Below are 18,251 nucleotides of genomic sequence, written 5' to 3'. Positions count from 1 at the left end.
CTTCACATCCAAAGACCAGTTACAACAAAGCTATTCTCTTAGGTAGCTAAGGACTAGCTCTCTGCAGATGGGCCATGCTTTCTTTCTGTTTTGTCTATGCCTAGGAAGTGGTGCTCAATGGGTGCTTTACTTCCACATCTCAAGTAGAACGCAAGGGGGCGTGTGCTAGACAGAATATGTGGGACGGGGTTTATGCCTATTTCTCATGGGACCTTGCTAGGCTAGCTTATATCTGTTTCAGAACCAAGGCATCTGATCACATGGCAGGACATTACCAGAGCCTCCTCTCTTTTAAAACCTCACCTGAAACGAAGTGGCGAAGGGCTGTGGCTTCAGTTAGCATGTGACTTTTGGGTGGGAGGAGGGAGTGAACAGTATGGTCTGAAATACTCCCCCTCCGAGCATAGTGAGGAGTCCAGAGTCTCTTAATCTGTGGATACCCTTCCCTCCCCCTCTCAGTCTCCCCTAGGCTTTATCCATCACTTTATCCTGTGCCCCAACGAATTTGATTTTAGGTTGAAGGTAACTGGAGGAGGCCACTGCCTTCCAAAGCAAGGCAGTATTGCTTCTCACTTGGAAAGAAGAAGGGTGGTAAGGCGTAAACAAGCAGTCTCTTCCTGCACCCACAACACTGCATGGTTTGAGAGTAGCAGCTGTGTTAGTCTGTATCCGCAAAAAGAAAAGGAGTACTTGTGGCACCTTAGAGACTAACAAATTTATTTGAGCATAAACTTTCATGAGCTATAGCTCACTTCATCAGATGCATGCAGTAGGGAGTACACTATCTTCACAGCACTGCTAGAGTGGGAAAACCCACAGCTCCTGCTTGGCTGGGAATAGCCAACAGCTCAGCTCAGAGGAATGCTTTAACCTTCTGTGGTGCAACATATTTGAGGAGATAAGCCTGAACCAAAATCCCATTTCTGACAAGCCAGAGTATATGTCTCAATCCTTTGGTTTGGACCCTTGCTATCTAGATTCTGAAATCCTCTGCTAGCCACTGAACATTGTAAACTTCATGTAGCTGCAATTATGGGTATAAGCCTTATTTTGTATTGTGGTAACACCTAGGGACCCTGAGCAGCTATTGTGTTAGGAGCTGTACACAGCTGGAAGTAGACAGTTCTCTCTTTATTTTGCTAGCATGTGGAGGCCGCAGTCAGCAAGCCAGGTCCAGTGCAGATGCAGCCACAGCACCGCAGCTGCCTAGCCACTGTGGAGATACTGACCCAGAGGCATTAAGAGTTGAAAATGCAATTTGCTTTCCTCATTGAGCCTCCATTGGTAAGCTTTAGTGTGCACCTTTTTGCACCATTATGTATATTTTAACACAAATGCTGTTTTGACTCCACTGTATTGCAGATCTCCCCTGAAAGTCAAGCTCTAGCTACCTGCTCGGCAATCACATACAGATGATTTTGCCTAATTCCACCCACTGATAACAGTGTGGCAAAGGGATATACAGCCCCTTTCACAACTTCCTGCACTGCTGTAGCCTCCTGGCTTGTCAACGACACCAGCACAGACCAGGCTTACAGGTCTTACTGCCAGTGCAAGCAAATTTTAAGGAAATGATCTTCCGTAACCTCCTTGACGAGGATGTGCTCTTTTGGGCAAAGCATTGGTTAACCCTGCTCAGAATATTTTTCTACTTGTTCATGCAGTAACTTGAACTTCATTCCCCTTCTGTGAAGCAGAGGCCAAGCAAAACAGTGCAGCAGAACAGCCTGCCTCCTTTCAGAGATACAAAGAACAGCACACAGGCAGAGATACTAGGACAGTGGGTTTTCTTGTGGGGGCGTGTGAACAAGATTTAATTAAAAAGAAAAGGAGTACTTGTGGCACCTTAGAGACTAACCAATTTATTTGAGTATAAGCTTTCGTGAGCTACAGCTCACTTCATCGGATGCATACTGTGGAAAGTGTAGAAGATCTTGTTATACACACAAAGCATGAAAAAATACCTCCCCCCACCCCACTCTCCTGCTGGTAATAGCTTATCTAAAGTGATCACTCTCCTTACAATGTGTATGATAATCAAGTTGGGCCATTTCCAGCACAAATCCAGGTTTTCTTCCCCCCCCCCCCCCCCACACACACACACAAACCCACTCTCCTGCTGGTAATAGCTTATCTAAAGTGACCACTCTCCTTACAATGTGTATGATAATCAAGGTGGGCCATTTCCAGCACAAATCCAGGGTTTAATAAGAACGTCTGGGGGAGGGGGGTAGGAAAAAACAAGGGGAAATAGGTTACCTTGCATAATAACTTAGCCACTCCCAGTCTCTATTCAAGCCTAAGTTAATTGTGTCCAATTTGCAAATGAATTCCAATTCAACAGTTAATTGTCAGCCCAGGGGACAGACCCACTCCCCATTTCCTTCAAGTTACACTTCAACCCATGCCGGGGGGAGGGGGGATGCCTCTAGCTTGGAGACTGCCAGCATTCCATTACCTGCATTCCTCCCCCACCCCCTCTGGAGGGGAGTATGGGTTTTGTGTCTGACAGTCTGACATGCCAGTTCATGTTTCACATCAGGAGTTCAAAAGGGGAAGAAGAAGAAGAAGGAAAAAAATAAATTCCTCTCTTCCCTCAGCTTTTCCAGAAAGCATAAGCATCTCTACCACATCTAAGCTTTAAGCTTGTCCTTCACGGGGATCTAAAATCCAAGCTGGTTAGTGGTTTATATCTGGCCTGAATCTGCATACTGGCTTTAGGTTTCAACATAAAAACTTAAGAACCCGATCCTGCAATGCTTGCCCATGTGTAATCCTTACTCATTCAAATAATCCCATTGAAGTCAACAGGACTAGTTCCATGATTAAGGTCTGCATAGCTAAGTGTTTGCAGGATTGAATTTTAATAGTTCGTATATGGGTTCCAAGAAAGACTAGTTTCAGAGTAACAGCCATGTTAGTCTGTATTCGCAAAAAGAAAAGGAGTACTTGTGGCACCATAGAGACTAACCAATTTATTTGAGCATAAGCTTTCGTGAGCTACAGCTCACTTCATCGGATGCATACTGTGGAAACTGCAGAAGACATTATGTACACAGAGACCATGAAACAATACCTCCTCCCACCCCACTCTCCTGCTGGTAATACTTTTCTTTTTAAGAAAGACTAGGATACTTATGCTCACTCTTTGTGAAAGGCTTCAGGATTCACTGATGAAGGACAGAGTAGAATATTACATACTCATTTCAGAGGAGCAGCCGTGTTAGTCTGTATTCGCAAAAAGAAAAGGAGCACTTGTGGCACCTTAGAGACTAACCAATTTATTTGAGCATGAGCTTTCATGAGCTACAGCTCACTTCATCGGATGCACTGTATCCCAAAGAGCATGCAAGAGCAAGTGAGAAGTAAGGGAAAGGATTAAAAGCTGTTTGAACTCAGATCTAAAGTGGAGAGTCTCAGGCAGAGATACAAGAAGGCTGACAGCTAGCACCAAGGCCTTCGCTGCAGCTTGAATGGGCTATAGCCACACATGGAGTACACATACGCCCCCATGTTTTCATTGGGGCATCTCCCAGCACATGAGCTGTCCTGATAGACCTTGTCTCAGCACGCTAGAATATACTTTGATAGTGTAAAACATTAGGTGGTAAATGCTGTTCTTCCTTCAGAGAGGGGTGCAACTCCCTGGTGCTCTTCACCACAGAGCCAGAGGTGGGTGTGCAACAGCACTGCTTGTGTTTTAGTCTAGGTGTGTGATGTCCAAGAAATGCTACCCCTGCCTGGACTTAAGGCAGCTTGTGGTGGGAGCTCCCAAGCAGGGCTCTCTCACTGTGTCTCACCTCTTTTTAAAGCTGCTTCATTCAAGGATCTCTATTCTGACCCCTATACAACTCCTGAAATGTGCCCCCCCCCCCCTTAGATCAGTGCCCCTTGTGGCTGAGAGAGCAGGGCAAGGTACTGTCTCAAAAGTGCCACCCCCAGACCCCTGGAACAGAAATGGGCTACTAGTGCAGACTGATGCAACAGCCCCCTGCAGCGCCAAGCAATCCACTTTCACAGTACACTACAGTCACCAGCATGTGACTGCAGGAGTCTGTTCCACCATTTCCCAGCCCAGGTTTCCTCTTGTGTCTCCCACCCACACCCGCTTGGCTTCCCTCTCTAGAGCCCTGGGCAATAGTCATCCATGGCCAAGTGAGCCTGTCAGAGTAGCCAGTTTGCTCTGGATAGTCTTTACTCGGGTATTATGTTGCTTTAAGCACTGGATTTGGATTCTTGAACTCAGGCTGCTCCTTTCTACTCAGTTACAAGCCAATGCACCTAGCAGCACTAACCTGACTCCCATCTTGCAGTCCATAACGCAGGGAGAGTCAAATTCAGCCAGCAGGTCTTCCATCTGATTGTACCGCTCCCCATCCTTCACCACGTCTCCATGGTAGGCAGGAACAAAGGGCTTAAGGACATCGTTCATCAAGCGGTCCAAGCACCGCTGCTCAGATTCACAGTGCTTCTTGAGTATCCTGCCATTGGCTGCAGCCTTGAAGCTACCTGAGAGACAAAAGGCAACACAGTGCTTACTCGGGTGCAGACCCTTCACAGAGGAAAGCAGGCAGATAGTCATGAAGCCTCAAGCCCCTGCTGACATCCCCACCCAGAACAATCAAGGCATAATGAACTGCTACTGAGTGTTACATAAGAAAAGGAGGACTTGTGGCACCTTAGAGACTAACCAATTTATTTGAGCATGAGCTTTCGTGAGCTACAGCTCACTTCATCGGATGCATCAGTATCAAAAGTTAACAGGATCTGACATGACAGACCTCAAGTGAGAGTCAAAGCTATATGTACTACTCTTACTACTCATTTGGGGGGACTCTATCACTCCTTTCCCGGCCCCCGAACCACTGCCTCTAATCATGGTAGCTTCCAGGGCCTGATGAAGGAGAGTAACAGCCCCACACATGGCTAAGCGGCAGAGTTTGAACTTGGAACCTTCATCAGCCGAGCACAAACCTCTACTGCTTGAGTGACAGGAGTAACTCCAGCATCGGGCAGCAGGGATAACACTACACTTCACAAGCATGCCCACACTGGGATCTCCATCTCCACATGATGCAATGTAGCATTTAGATCAGTCCCTCCCTCAAGGCCCTGCTTCCCCAGAGCCAGATTCAAGGTGAGCACTTAATGAGTGTCACAGAGACAATTGAGGCCAACACAGCTGATTAACTGAACAATCAGGAGACTTCCCAAATCTTCATTAGTCTCACACCACGGAGGGTTCCCTTGATGACACGGCACAGCTCAACCTTCCATACCTGCATGCCCTGCTAGTTGAATCCAAGGATACTTTTTCTTGAAGGACATAACAAAGGGGGACCACTGCACCATATTTTTGATCTTCCGCCATGACTTGCTCTAAGGAAACAGAGAAAGGCATATAGTGGGTCAATTTTTTGCTGTTCATAAAGCTGGCTCAGAGAGCAAGTTTGTGGATTTTGGGGACCAGGGAAAAGAAAGACAACACTAAAGGGTGGAAGAGAAAGGAGCACAGGGAACACTGTTCCTCACCTTTCTCTTCTGCTCCTGTGCCAGGCTGGGCTAGTAGCAAATAAGTCACTGGATCTCAATTATCAATTCACATTGGCATAAATCAAGAGCAACTCCATTGAAGTGAATGGAATTTTAGTTTTACACTGATGAAAGCAGAATCAGGCCGACTGGCTCAGGAGAGTACCCATCTGCATTACGTACAGGAGAGTCACCTGCTATCCTCTCTCTATCTCTTAAATTTCCCCTTTAGGAGAGGACAGGCTGTCAGCTCATTTCTGGAGTGCACCCTGGACAGCTCATGAGTTAGAATTCTAGGAGTCCTAATAAGATTTTGCAGGTATGCCAGCTTTTGTCAGGCTGGCAAAACTCCACTTCAGATCCACAAGCGAGAAGCCTATTTTTGTTCCCACTGGAAGACAGCTGCTTTGGTCATTAAGTACTGAGTCCGTGAGTGTCTGATTGACGAGCCAAACCCAAGGAGTCAGCACATTTGAGAAAACAGTTCGCTTCTGACATATGGTATTTGTTGTTAGATAGATTTATTAGTATAAATACTTGTGTGAACCAAGGCGGGGCTGTACTCAAACATAGGAAAGCCTCTTTCAAAGACGCAGTCTTTCCTGAAGAAAGTTGTTTTCCCTAGATTGTTCTGATGGAACACACAGCTAGTAAGAGGCAGAGATATTTCTTATCTCAATACCAGAAGGCTGTGCAAACAATCTGTGCAGGCTATATACAACAACAACAATGGAAAAATGCCTAATTGCACAAGATGAGACGACCAGTGCTTTTGTCCTGGCGTCTCGGGAGCAATTGAGTTCAGCTTGGAAGTGCACATTAAAGTTACCTTCATTTGCTCAACCTTAAAAATGCACGTAGGAGAGCAGCTAGCTCATTCTCTACAGTCTGGAGAACCAAGTTTCATTCCCTATCGGTCTGCAAGGGGTGAACGAGCAATCCAACATCCCCAGTCCTTAGGGCATTTACTTGGGGTGAAGTCACAGGCCAGAGCCAGGCACCTAATATTGTAGCCAATGCATTTAGGGAGAGGGAATTGATCTGGGTACAGAAAACTGGTAAAAGTTTTTAATTTCCTAAGCCATCCTGCTGAAAGTCACCGTTGTATGAGTTTGGACCACTGCACACATCAAGGTTGCTAAGAGCAGCTGTATGAAGTCTTAGCAACAGAGAAACACAGATGTGGGGTGGCCACTTATCTGAAGCTCTGAACTCAGTTTTGAGACAGCAGGTTCTCTTACTATCTTGATGTGATTTTATAGAGTGCAGGGCCATTGGCATTAGAAGTATTAACATTAAACCACAAGAAGCATGCACTAGATTATGCCATTTAAGCATGGACCCAAGGAAGGGGGAGTGTGAATCTGCTTTGCCTCCAGGGGTAGCCATATGCAAGAGAGAACAGGCTGCATCAGATTTTAGACTGACCTTACAAAGGGAGTAAGGGTGAGGTAGGGCCAGGTACCCTTAGAATCACAGAATCATAGACTTTAAGGTCAGAAGGGACCATTATGATTGTCTAGTCTGACCTCCTGCACAATGCAGACCACAGAATCTCTTCCACCTGTAACAAACCTGTAATCTCTCCCACTCGTGTAACAAACCCCTAACCTATGTCTGAGCTATTGAAGTCCTCAAATCGTGGTTTAAAGACTTCGAGGTGCAGAGAATCCTCCAGCAATTGACGTGTATCCCACGCTGCAGAGGAAGGCGAAAAACCCCCAGGGCCTCTTCCAATCTGCCCTGGAGGAAAATTCCTTTCTGAACCCAAATATGGCGATCAGCTAAACCCTGAGCATGTGAGCAAGATTCACCAGCCAGACACCCAGGAAAGCATTCTCTGTAGTTTCAGAGTAACAGCCGTGTTAGTCTGTATTCGCAAAAAGAAAAGGAGTACTTGTGGCACCTTAGAGACTAACCAATTTATTTGAGCATGAGCTTTCGTGAGCCACAGCTCACTTCAGATCCCACCCCCTCTCACATCCCAACACAGGCAATTGGGCATATTTACCACTAATAGTCAAAGATCAATTAATTGCCAAAACTAGGCTATCCCATCATACCATCCCCTCCATAAACTTATCAAGCTTAGTCTTGAAGCCACCACTGCTTCCCTTGGAAGGCTGTTTCAGAACTTCACTCTGATGGTTAGAAACCTTCGTCTAATTTCAAGTCTAAACTTCCTGATGGCCAGTTTATATACGTTGTTCTTGTGTCCACACTGGTACTGAGCTTAAATAATTCCTCTCCCTCCCTGATATTTATCCCTCTGATATATTTATAGAGAGCAATCCTATCTCCCCATAGCCTTCTTTTGGTTAAGCTAAACAAGCCAAGCTCTTTGAGTGTCCCTTGTGGGACATAGTGAGAGAGCAGTCCCTGCACTCCATGGGGTGTCAGGCTCTTGTATGGGATGCACAATGGAGGGAGGGGACAGGGAGGAGGACAGGGAGATGGGTGTACCATCTCTCCTGCCAGAGTGCATGGATTGGTCACTAACCCTCCAAGTAGTTATTGGGGAATCAGGGGTGTCAGTCTGGTCCTGGGCTTGTTTATAAACCAAACGTTTGTCAAGGAAGCTTCCAAACCATTAAGATCACCAGGGTCCTTGGTCTCTTTTACACTTTGCTGTTCAGGATTTAATTATTCAAGCTGCAACTTTGTCAGGTTGGATCAAGAATGCAGAAGGCAGCTCCCTACTTGACATGTGGATGAATGCTTTCTTTCCAAGTAAAATGCCAGAAGCTGTGTGCTTTGGCTGTTCTTTGTTCTCTCTTGGCAGAGTGCACAGGGGCTTTCCCCCTCCTTTTGTTTTCAAAATAGTAACATTGAGTTCTGATTGTCACTGATTGATTGATTGATTGATTGATTTAAAAAAGGACTCCAGTCTGCAAGTTAGGCTTCAGATCAATGCGACCCAACTTGTCTAAAATAAAAGGGGGAATCCTCCCACCAAGGCAGAAACATAAGTCACTCAGTCCCAGGATACAAGCCAAGGCAATGATTGTTCTCGAGCCAAGATTTTGTTTTTCGGTGCTTAGAGGTTTATAGCAAAAGCCTTGATGGATTTCAAAGCATGAGCTAAACGATGCCAAGTGACTCCTGGAGTATCCCAATGCCTTCCCCAGCAGAGGCTTTGAGAGATATCCAGATAAGTCTTGCTCTGTCAATTCTGTCTGATTTCTTCCCTTACACCAGAACAGAAGGCCTTATTAGCAAAGAAAATAGAGTTCTCACAACTCTGGGATGGGCTAAACCCCTGCCCCGGCAACTGTTTAACCTGTTGTGCTAACTAGCGGGCACTGAACCGACAGAGTGCACTTTCTATTCAGTTAAGCAAGATAGGGACCTAATGGCCAGCTGAACCAGGGTCCAGTGTTGCCTGTCCTCAGCATGTCTACAAAGCACAGCACATTCCCGCTACTTTACATCCCCAGGAAATGGTTCAGATGCAAATCTAGGACAGGTGTTTGCAAGCCACACTTAAGTGCACAACCTGTTTTTAGAGTTACTGCTTTTCCAGCAGGCTTGCACATACTAAACAGTACCTCAAACCCTGCCAAGCAGTCAGACCCTTCATCCAATCAAGGAGGTGCCACGATGGGGGGAAGAACCTAAAGTGTTACTGAGTGGCCTTGTACTTCAGGGGCGGAGATGTTTACTTGGAGCGGCTGTGCAGAGGATTTTGAGTAGAGTGGCAATGTTTGTATCAAGCTGCAGAAGTCAGCTCTTGTTAAATTCAGATGACCTTGGTGAAGCAGGAGTATACTTGTGTGCCTATTGTTAGGATATAGATATTCAGGCCTGTCTATAAAGGCCTATACTCTTAAGAATTTAGGTGTATTCTTATCACTTAGCTAGTTACAGAGATATAAAAGAAAGAATCAAAATCACTGTCTGCTGGTGTAAGGGCCTTCTCTTACTGTGACAGTCTGAGGCCCTGTTCTCAGGCTAACATCTCTGCCTAAGCAGCAGAGGCAGCCATAAGCTGGGAAGCGACCGGTCACATCCTCACATTCCAAACTAGTCACATTGAAATAAGGCAATATGGAGCTGTTGGAAAGGTGATTTGATCTATCACCTCCAGAGAAAGGGAAGAGCCTAGAGGATATAAAAGGAAGTTTAGTTTGATAGTTTTCTGTTTGGTAAGAACTCACTTATCAATAGACACAGCTGGGAAACCCTTATGTCTTTATAGATGTAGTTGTGAAATCCTCACTTCTGTATTGTTTTGTTATTATAGTTCCCACTTTGCTATTGTTTATTTGCATGGTCTCTGTCTGGTTCTGTGATTGTTTCTGTCTTCTGTATAATTAATTTTGCTGGGTGTAAACTAATTAAGATGGTGGGATATAATTAGTTAAATAATCATGTTACAATACGTTAGGATTGGTTAGTTAAATTTCAGTAAAATGATAGGTTTAGGTAAAGCTATACAAGTTTTACTATATAGTCTGCAGTCAATCAGGAAGCAAGGGGGAAATGGGAACGGAATGGGGTGGGAAAATTGGAATCATGTTTTGCTGGGGGGGGGGGAATGGAAACAGGGACACAGGTAAGGCTCTGTGGTGTCAGAGCTGGGAAGGGGAACACGAAGGAAGGAAACTGGAATCATGCTTGCTGGAAGTTCACCCCAATAAACATCGAATTGTTTGCACCTTTAGACTTTGGGTATTGTTGCTCTCTGTTCACGTGAGAAGGACCAGGGAAGTAAGCGGGTGAAGGAATAAGCCCCCGAACATCTGTGACTTGCTAGAGTTTTCTATGGGGATATTTGGGAAATTTCAGGCCATGATTTGCAGTGTTTCTAGTGTGTGGAAATAAGCAGCCTGTTATAGCTTCAGCTTATCAAATACCATGTGACGTACCCAATGTCACAGTCCACCCCACTCCTCAGGAGCCATTTCTACCTGGTTTCTCAGAGGCAGAAATTCACTTGAGGTCTCCCAGTGGTGACAAGGGCAGTGTAAGAACCTATACAGAGTAGAATAGAAAGGTGAAGTGACTTGTCAAGTCCCCAAAAGAACTAAGAGCTAGAAGGTGAACTCAGGAGTTCCTAACTCCCAGTCCTGTGCTCGGACCCCTAGAGCAACCTCTTTAGTTTACATCCTTAATAAGTCTTTGCATTCTGCTATCAGGTTGGTGCTGGTTCTCCCTCATCTTCCTCAGGTATTTTCCAAACACCATACATTAGCCCACCATGCCTCTCTCTTGGTGGATAGTTCTACCAAGGAATAGTCGTTTGGATCGTTTCAAGCATATCCTCAAGACTAGAGAAGACAGGGTGTGCTTAGTCTCTATTCCTTTGGGAGCCATCTTTATTTTATATTTGGCCTGTGATAAGCACTTCCCAGCTTTACAAGGAAAAGTTTGCTTCACCAATAGAGATCTCTTGTGCCATCAGCCCAAGGCCTACAGTGTATTATTCGCAGCCCAGGATGCCAGAGCAGTTTGTTTTGCTGGCTAGCTCACACAGAGCTCATTTGATTGGTTAGGTGAAAAACAAGTGTTTGGCTTCTCTGTTACTGTAGTGGTTAACAAGTAAGAATTTTTGCCAGGGACAACTGCCCTGCTGAACTGGGGAGCTGCCTGACACTTCTGTCCACTGTAAAATGAGATCTAACATCTCCTGGAGGAGACACGGATTATTTTACTCTGTCAAGATTCACTGTGACCACAAACCTTTCCATGGCCCCAGAAACCACAAACTTTCCCACTCGGGGGGTTACTCTCCCAGCCCACTCTTCACCGCACAGCTTTCCCCTTCCCTATTCCAATCTCCCACATGGCTCCAGGCTTCTCTGCCTAGGTACACAGCGTCCTCATCCAAAACACATCCTGACACAAGGGGGGCTCCAGGCCCTTGGAGTGCCCAAGCATTCCCCCCAACACACACACACACTCCTGCTGGCACCCGCGAATGGGAACACAGCAGTCCAGGCAACAAGGTTTTTTAAACAGGCCCTTTGGTGAGGCGTTCCGTGGAAGAGCATCACCTCCAAGCTTTAACGTAACTGTTTGTTTGTACTTCAAGAACTTATTCTGAGCTAGGTATCAGATCAAGCCTACAGTTACCTGTGTAGGTCAGACGGCGTATGTAGTTACTAGGGGAGTGTTACTTGCAGGTGGTTGCACAGATATTCAGAGTAAATTATTCTTTGGACCACTGGGAACCGGCCTATTTGGAAGACTCATGTGGTGTTATAGCGTAGTGAAGTGTCAGTTGGTCCACAAGATGGTGGTTTTGGTGAAGTTATGCATGTGTCTGACCATTTCAGGAAGGCTTGTATGCACTGCAGTCAATGACACTACGCATGGTTAAAATGAAGCACATGTTTAAGTTCTTTGCATGATCGGGGTCTATGACATGCACAGCGATGCTGCATGTATGGTGTCCTTAGGTGAGGTTTGGAAGAGCCAGTTCTCCAGTTAATGGTGCAAGGGTTAATTTAATATAACTTTGCAGCACCACTAGAGAGTGCATAAGTGGGGCAGCTAGGGAAGGTGTGATAAATGTAGTGTTCTCTCGGGGCATCTAATCTGTTTTAACAGCAGCAGCAAATGCAGAGGGATTAGCTATTTTGTGCTAAACTATTCAGCAGCGATGAAAAAATATTCAGTGAAGAGCCCCCTGGGGCAGGCTAAGACACTTATGTGGCAGTGAGGCTAAATATTACAGCTATAGAAGTAAACTCTGTAGACTTACTTCTGCAAGAACTCTTAGTAGCTGCAGATTCGCTACATCTTCCTCTGTCCCAATAAGGGAGTAGCTACTGACTAACTTTCGTCTGTGCATCTTTGGACGTTAGTTTGGGGCCAGTCCGGCTAAGTGCCCTACATGGGGAGGAGAGGCAGCTCAATGCCTTGCAGGGTCAGACGTTTAATTCTAGTGCTCCCTTTTGGCATATGGGGGAGGAAGGTAGAGAAAACACTGTTTTATCTACTGTGTTTACGTTACTTATCGGGAGGCTGAGACAGGCTGTGGGTTTCCCCTATCTGTCAACAGAGCTTCTATGGAAAAACCAGACAAGAACTCAGTGCCAACCCAGAAGTTTAGAGGAAATATTTTGATTCATTAAAATAAACAAAATGTGACTGATGAGATTGAGGTTTGCTGTATATTTGCACTATCGCAGATGGCTCTCTTTTAAACAGGTGGGGCATGACTGGTCAAAGGAGTTGCACCTTCTGAGACCTTCCTTCCCTCTCCCTTTCCTGGTACAGATTTTGAAGGGGTTTAATTGATATTATTTCCCTTACAGATTGCTTTGTGAGTGACTTCCCCTTACTCTGTACTGAGCCAGAGATCTGTGGCAACCAGGTTAATTAGCTGCAATTATGGCATCCAACAGTTTTATAGGGCCAATTGTTCCTGCAAATTGCTTGAGTCAGGCTTGTACTGAATTATTTCTTTATTGTTATTTAATACGAGCACATTATGTTAGCCAAGACTGAAGTCTACCTCAGGCTTGGAAGAGGATGAGCGTCCTGGGGCACCTTCAGTCAGTGATTACTCCGTATCCTAAAAACAACGTCACTCCAGTTAGAACTTGAAAGAGTCTGGAGTCAGAACAGACTGAGGGAGATGTCAAGAGGCAGTCTTTGGAGGAGGCTGTGATCCACAGTCCAGTGCAGTGGTGTTGAGCAGCCGCTGTTTCCACTCACTTCATTGGAGCTATAGATGCTCAGCTCTTCTGAAAACTCAGGCCCTAATTATATTGCATTCATATTGGAAAGAGTGAATGGATAAGGGGAGTCAAGGGCAGAGGCAGGGATAGAACCCAGGTTCCTAACTCCACTTCCAGACACTCCCTCCCCATTTAGGATTTGACAGTTTACCCTCTAGGTTTTCATTTTCACAAGTAGACACGGCAGGAGGGTGTGAACTTGAGTAACTTCTAAACTTGAGTAACTTCTAAAATCCATGCAAGAAACTGGTACTGAGTTTTACGTTTGCTGGGCAAGCAAGCTAACTAGTTCCTAGACAGAGCTTGGCAAACGTATGAACAGGATTACATACAGTCGTGCTGCCAGCCAGAGCAGAGGCCTGGACTCAGTGATCCAGGAGGCCCCTTCCAGTCCTACGTCCCTGTGTGCGGCACGTTAACAGTCAACAATCCCCAGCATTTATTGAAAAACTGTCCATGGCCACCCATGCATTTAATGAAGTCCTTAAAATGACCACTGCAAGCCATTCACTTCTCGTGCAATGCTTGAAAGACTGCAGTGTCTGCAAAACCTACCGAGAACTCTGTCCCCTGCACTCCCTTCACCCACCCCCACCACCCTCCCAGTCCCTTAGGCTTGCTAGGAGTCACAGTGTGCAATGTTCAAAATACCCTCAAGGGATTGGTGCACACCTGCAGTGCAGCAAGTCTCTCTGCCCCATAGACTTAAAGTGAAAGCATCAGTCCCACAAAAAAGGGAACTCTAGCCACAGGGGTTGCTTGGTTGCACTGTGACAAGTCACACAAAGTTCAGTGTCTTTCAGCAGAACCTGGGAGTGCTTTTGGGACAGGTGGGGAGCGGGGAGAGGAGGGTTCAGTTAACCACATTTCAGGTTTAAAGGTTAGCAATTTGCTTCCAGAACCTACTGTCTTGTCTCACAATAGAGAAAGGCAGATTTTGCACGACACTCAGCAGAGTACTAAAAAACGGAGAGAGTGTTTGCCCACAATGTTCACGGTATGTCAGCCTGTTCTGAGGCCATGGTACACGCAGCCAAGGGAAAAAGAGGCCATTTAGTTTTCCATGTTTAAAAGAATGAATGTGTTTTCTTTCAGTCTTTAAAAAATAGTTAAGGTTTCCCTAGTGATGATTGTTTCCCTTCATGAGGGAAAACCTTTTACCTCCTGAAGCGATAAGAAGGACAGCTTTATTCATTGTATAAGATGCTGATGTGCCGATTGCCACAGCACAACCTGTATGCAAGCCCGGGCAGGCAGATGCTTCCGGCTGAATAGCTCATTTCTGCAACCAACTTTGCAAACCTGTCTTCAGAGCACTGGAATGTTCTGGCACACCAGTGAGCAAAACAGTGCTGATCTAAAGAGACTTTAAATAGAAGACCTGAAGGAACCTGTAACAGAGCTCAGTTGTGCTCCCTCCTTTCAGAGTGGAGAATTTGCTATTCCTTCTTCCCAATTGCAGGGAAAGAAGAGAGACAGTGATCTTATGACTTCTCTGATTCCATCATCAGACCATTCCTACTCTCCATCGGCTTCCATATTGGACATCCAGTTGGTCCAATCAGCAACTTTGCTGTCCGCTGCCACTGTGAGAGCCACAAAAAGAGCCAACACCCTCACCTCACTGGAAAAGAAAAGGCAATGAACTGTCCTTGAGATCTTCAGCAGTTGACACTCCGTATTATACCCATTGTCCCGCATCTAGGAACCCCCCATTCCTGTGTCTCTTGCTGGTATAGATGCACTGGCTTGAGACGGGTTTATTTGCTAGAGCACTAGCTCTAACATAATGGACATAATAACATAAAGGAAAGGCTTTGGATCTTTTTTTTGTCTAGTCAAATAAGCATTTAATTTATGCATATGAGGGATTCAACCTCAGCAGTTCTTTCAAAATCTGGTCCTAAGCAAATGCCAGTCCAGTTCTTACACTGCAAGCATCACTATGGTATATGCAAAGCAAAGATACTCTTATGACTAGTGCCCAATTTTGCACAAAGGATGGTCAGTGGTTAAGGCATTGGCCTGGGACTCTGGAAACCCAGGTTCAAATCGCTGTTCCACCACAGACTCCCTGTATGACCTTGGGCAAGTCACCCTACGCCTCATTTCCCCCTCTGTAACAGGGAGATGATAGCTGAGCCCGACCTTACAGGGTTGATGTGGGGACAAATACATTAAAGATTGCGAAGTGATCAGATACTATGGTACAGTACCTAGGATAGATCTCACCACATCTCCCAGAGAGTCCATCATCACACACAGAGACTTGGTACTGCATGGATATGGTAGTGTGTGTATTATTTCTGTGAAGTTAGACGCTATGCTTTTTCAGAATCAGTATAATTCTACATAACAAGGGCTTGTTCACCCTGTCAAGCTGTCCTACAGGGCCAATGAGCTTGAGTACCAACCTTAGAGCAGCCTGTTAAGAGCCAGGACACAAACCCCAAATTGGTTATGAGTTCTATACTCAGATTTTTCCAACCAATCATCAAGTGTAAACTCCTCAGGCACTATAAGAGCCTTAAAATGGAGTCACAGACAGTCCCCTTGGGTACTATGATCTGTCTCGCCACCCAGGTGAGTCTGCTTTTGTGATAAATGGTCCCTTACACCACTAATCACAGCAATATTTAGGTTACTTCCAGTGCCAAAGGATCAGTCACTTACCCTAGGTCAATTGCACCTTAGATCTCACACCAAAGACACTTCTAGCCAATACAGATTTATTAATAGGAAAAAGAAACAAGCAAGTTATTTACAAGGTTAAAGCAGGTAAACATACATACACAAATGAGTTACAATCTTAAATATCCAAAGTAATAGAAGTGTCTATGCTAAGCAAGCTCTATGTGGCTAAGCACTAGGGATCTTTTGCTTATGCCTAGTAATCCTGGCCCCCCAGAGTCCAAGCAGCATAAAGATACAGCTCCTCCTTGTTAGGTGTTTTTATTCCCTTCCCCCTTCTGCACTGAGCTGCAAACTTAGCGGATGGGAGGAATTCACTTGCAAGACTCAGCTTCATAGGGGTGGGGACGAGGGCGGTAGAGTAAACAACTAGTCTTTTATCCTCTAATATTCCACTCTAGTCAGTCTGGTGTCGATAGGCCTTCCTTGTCAGGCAGGACATCACACCATCTATTGCAGACCAGCTTTTCACACTAACTAATGTCTCCCTCCTGTCTGGTGATTTACACCGTTACAAAGGCTTATAATGCAAATGCTCAGATATTACTTTACAATCTGGGATACAGATTGTCTAAGAGAGATTAATGCAGCAGCAACTCACAAATATTCAATGAAGTCCAAACATATTCTGATAATTCTAATATCTGTTTGAACAATGCTAACACATAGGTGAGCCAGACTGATTTCATCTATGGATTTGTCAGTGTTCAACTGAGGCGTGGAGATCTTGACATGATCTAGCACCTGATCTCCCAGCATCACAACCCCAACACAAAAATGGCATAGGAAGGAGTGTCACCGAGGCTCCTGAATACACCTCAGGGTCCCCCTATCCTTGACAAGGCAGCAATAACTAACTTTTCTTTTCCCTTCATATGGATGATCTCCCTGTCAAACTCCTGTAGAACTCGACTCCAGCATAATAGTCTCAAATTGGTCCCTTTGGCTCAGTGCAATCATATTAGCCGTGAGTGGCCCATTAGAACCTTACGTTTTCTATTATACAGAGAAGGCTTAAGTTGCATAATAGCCCAAACTATGGCATAGCACCCCACTTGATGACAGCACAGTTCTGTTCAGTGCGGGAGGAGGGTTAGTTTTTTACTCAAGGCAATGAGATGCCTCTTCCCCCCACCCCATCCTACATTAGCACTGTACCTAACCAATCTTAGAAGCATCAGTTCACAGCACAAAGGGTTTGCTGAAATCAAGGCTGACCAAAACTGGCTCTTTAAGGACATAAAAGAGGCTTTGTCTAAAGCCCTTTTCACAGGCCCGGCTTCCCCTTTTTTTAAGGTCTGTTATGGAGGCCAGAACATCGCTAAACCCCTTTACAAACCTTCGGCAACAGTTGGCCAGATTGATAAAGGATTAGACTTGCTTCTTGGTTTGTGGGGCAGGCCAATTCCAAATGGCTTCTGATTTAAAGGATCAGGGCAAACAAACCCACTGCCCACCCAGTGCCCTAAATAAAGATAGCCCCCTTCTTGCATGACCTTGGCTTCTTGCATTATCTCAGACACCTTGACAGCGAGGTTGGCTTCTCTAAGCCTCTATAATTCAATTCCTGCATGGTTCTGATGGTCTTGCCTAGAGTCATTAACAAAAAGGCAATTCGTCTACACAGGCCATGCCAAAGGTCTGTAAACCCTGCAGCTCCTTATTGACAAACCTCTGTAACGTAACCCCTGCATAAATTAACCCAAAAGGCATAATCTTAAACTCATATAAGCCAGATTCCTCTACGAAAGCAGATTTTTCCGGTGCATCAGCATATAAGGTCATTTGCCTATATAAAGTAGTCAAATCCAGAGTACTTATAAATTTTCACCCCCACAATACATCTAGTAAATCCTCTATCCAGGAGGATAAGGGGTAAGGATAAGGCTAGGTGATGATATTCACCCATCTAAAATCAACAGAAAATCTCACGATTGTATCCCTTTTTAGGTGCCATCATAATAGGAGATGCACAGGGGCTTTCTGATTTAGAGATCACTCATGTCTAGCATGCTCTCCACTTCCTCCTGAATTTTTCTTTGCATTTCACCTTTAGCGTGGTCTGCTCTGCTAGGAGCAGGGTGCGGCCCATTAGTTTTAATGGAATGCACTATTTTGTTAGTTAAACCTGGTCGGTTGGAAAATACCTGCCTGTGGTATTTCAGGAGGGCCAACATTTCCTGCTTTTGGGTTGGGTTCAAACCCTTCCAAATCTTGATGCTCTAAGGAAGAGATTTGCTCTGGACTCTCCCTGACCAAATCAAATAAAGGGGCAGTAAATGTTTCCTCATCAGCACAACAAATCATATTCACCACCATCTCTTTCTTATATGGTAAGAT

At 45.2% G+C, this 18,251-nt stretch overlaps 1 protein-coding gene across 1 annotated transcript in view; it reads right to left on the bottom strand.

Moving 5' to 3' along the window:
• The window catches only part of ITPKB (inositol-trisphosphate 3-kinase B), a 104,589-nt gene that overhangs the window by 19,413 nt on the left and 66,925 nt on the right, over positions 1-18,251 (bottom strand). Inside the window, exons 3-4 of the mRNA XM_077813669.1 lie at positions 5,280-5,379; positions 4,296-4,509 (exon numbers count right to left, since the gene is read on the bottom strand). Of these exons, the coding sequence (XP_077669795.1) occupies positions 4,296-4,509; positions 5,280-5,379 (314 nt within the window). The remainder of the gene's footprint in view (positions 1-4,295; positions 4,510-5,279; positions 5,380-18,251) is intronic.

The sequence above is a fragment of the Eretmochelys imbricata genome, chromosome 3, assembly GCF_965152235.1.
Source record: "Eretmochelys imbricata isolate rEreImb1 chromosome 3, rEreImb1.hap1, whole genome shotgun sequence".
Lineage (NCBI taxonomy): Eukaryota > Metazoa > Chordata > Testudines > Cheloniidae > Eretmochelys > Eretmochelys imbricata.
Note: the sequence above shows the minus strand (reverse complement) of the source record. Positions and strands in the feature narration are given on the sequence as shown.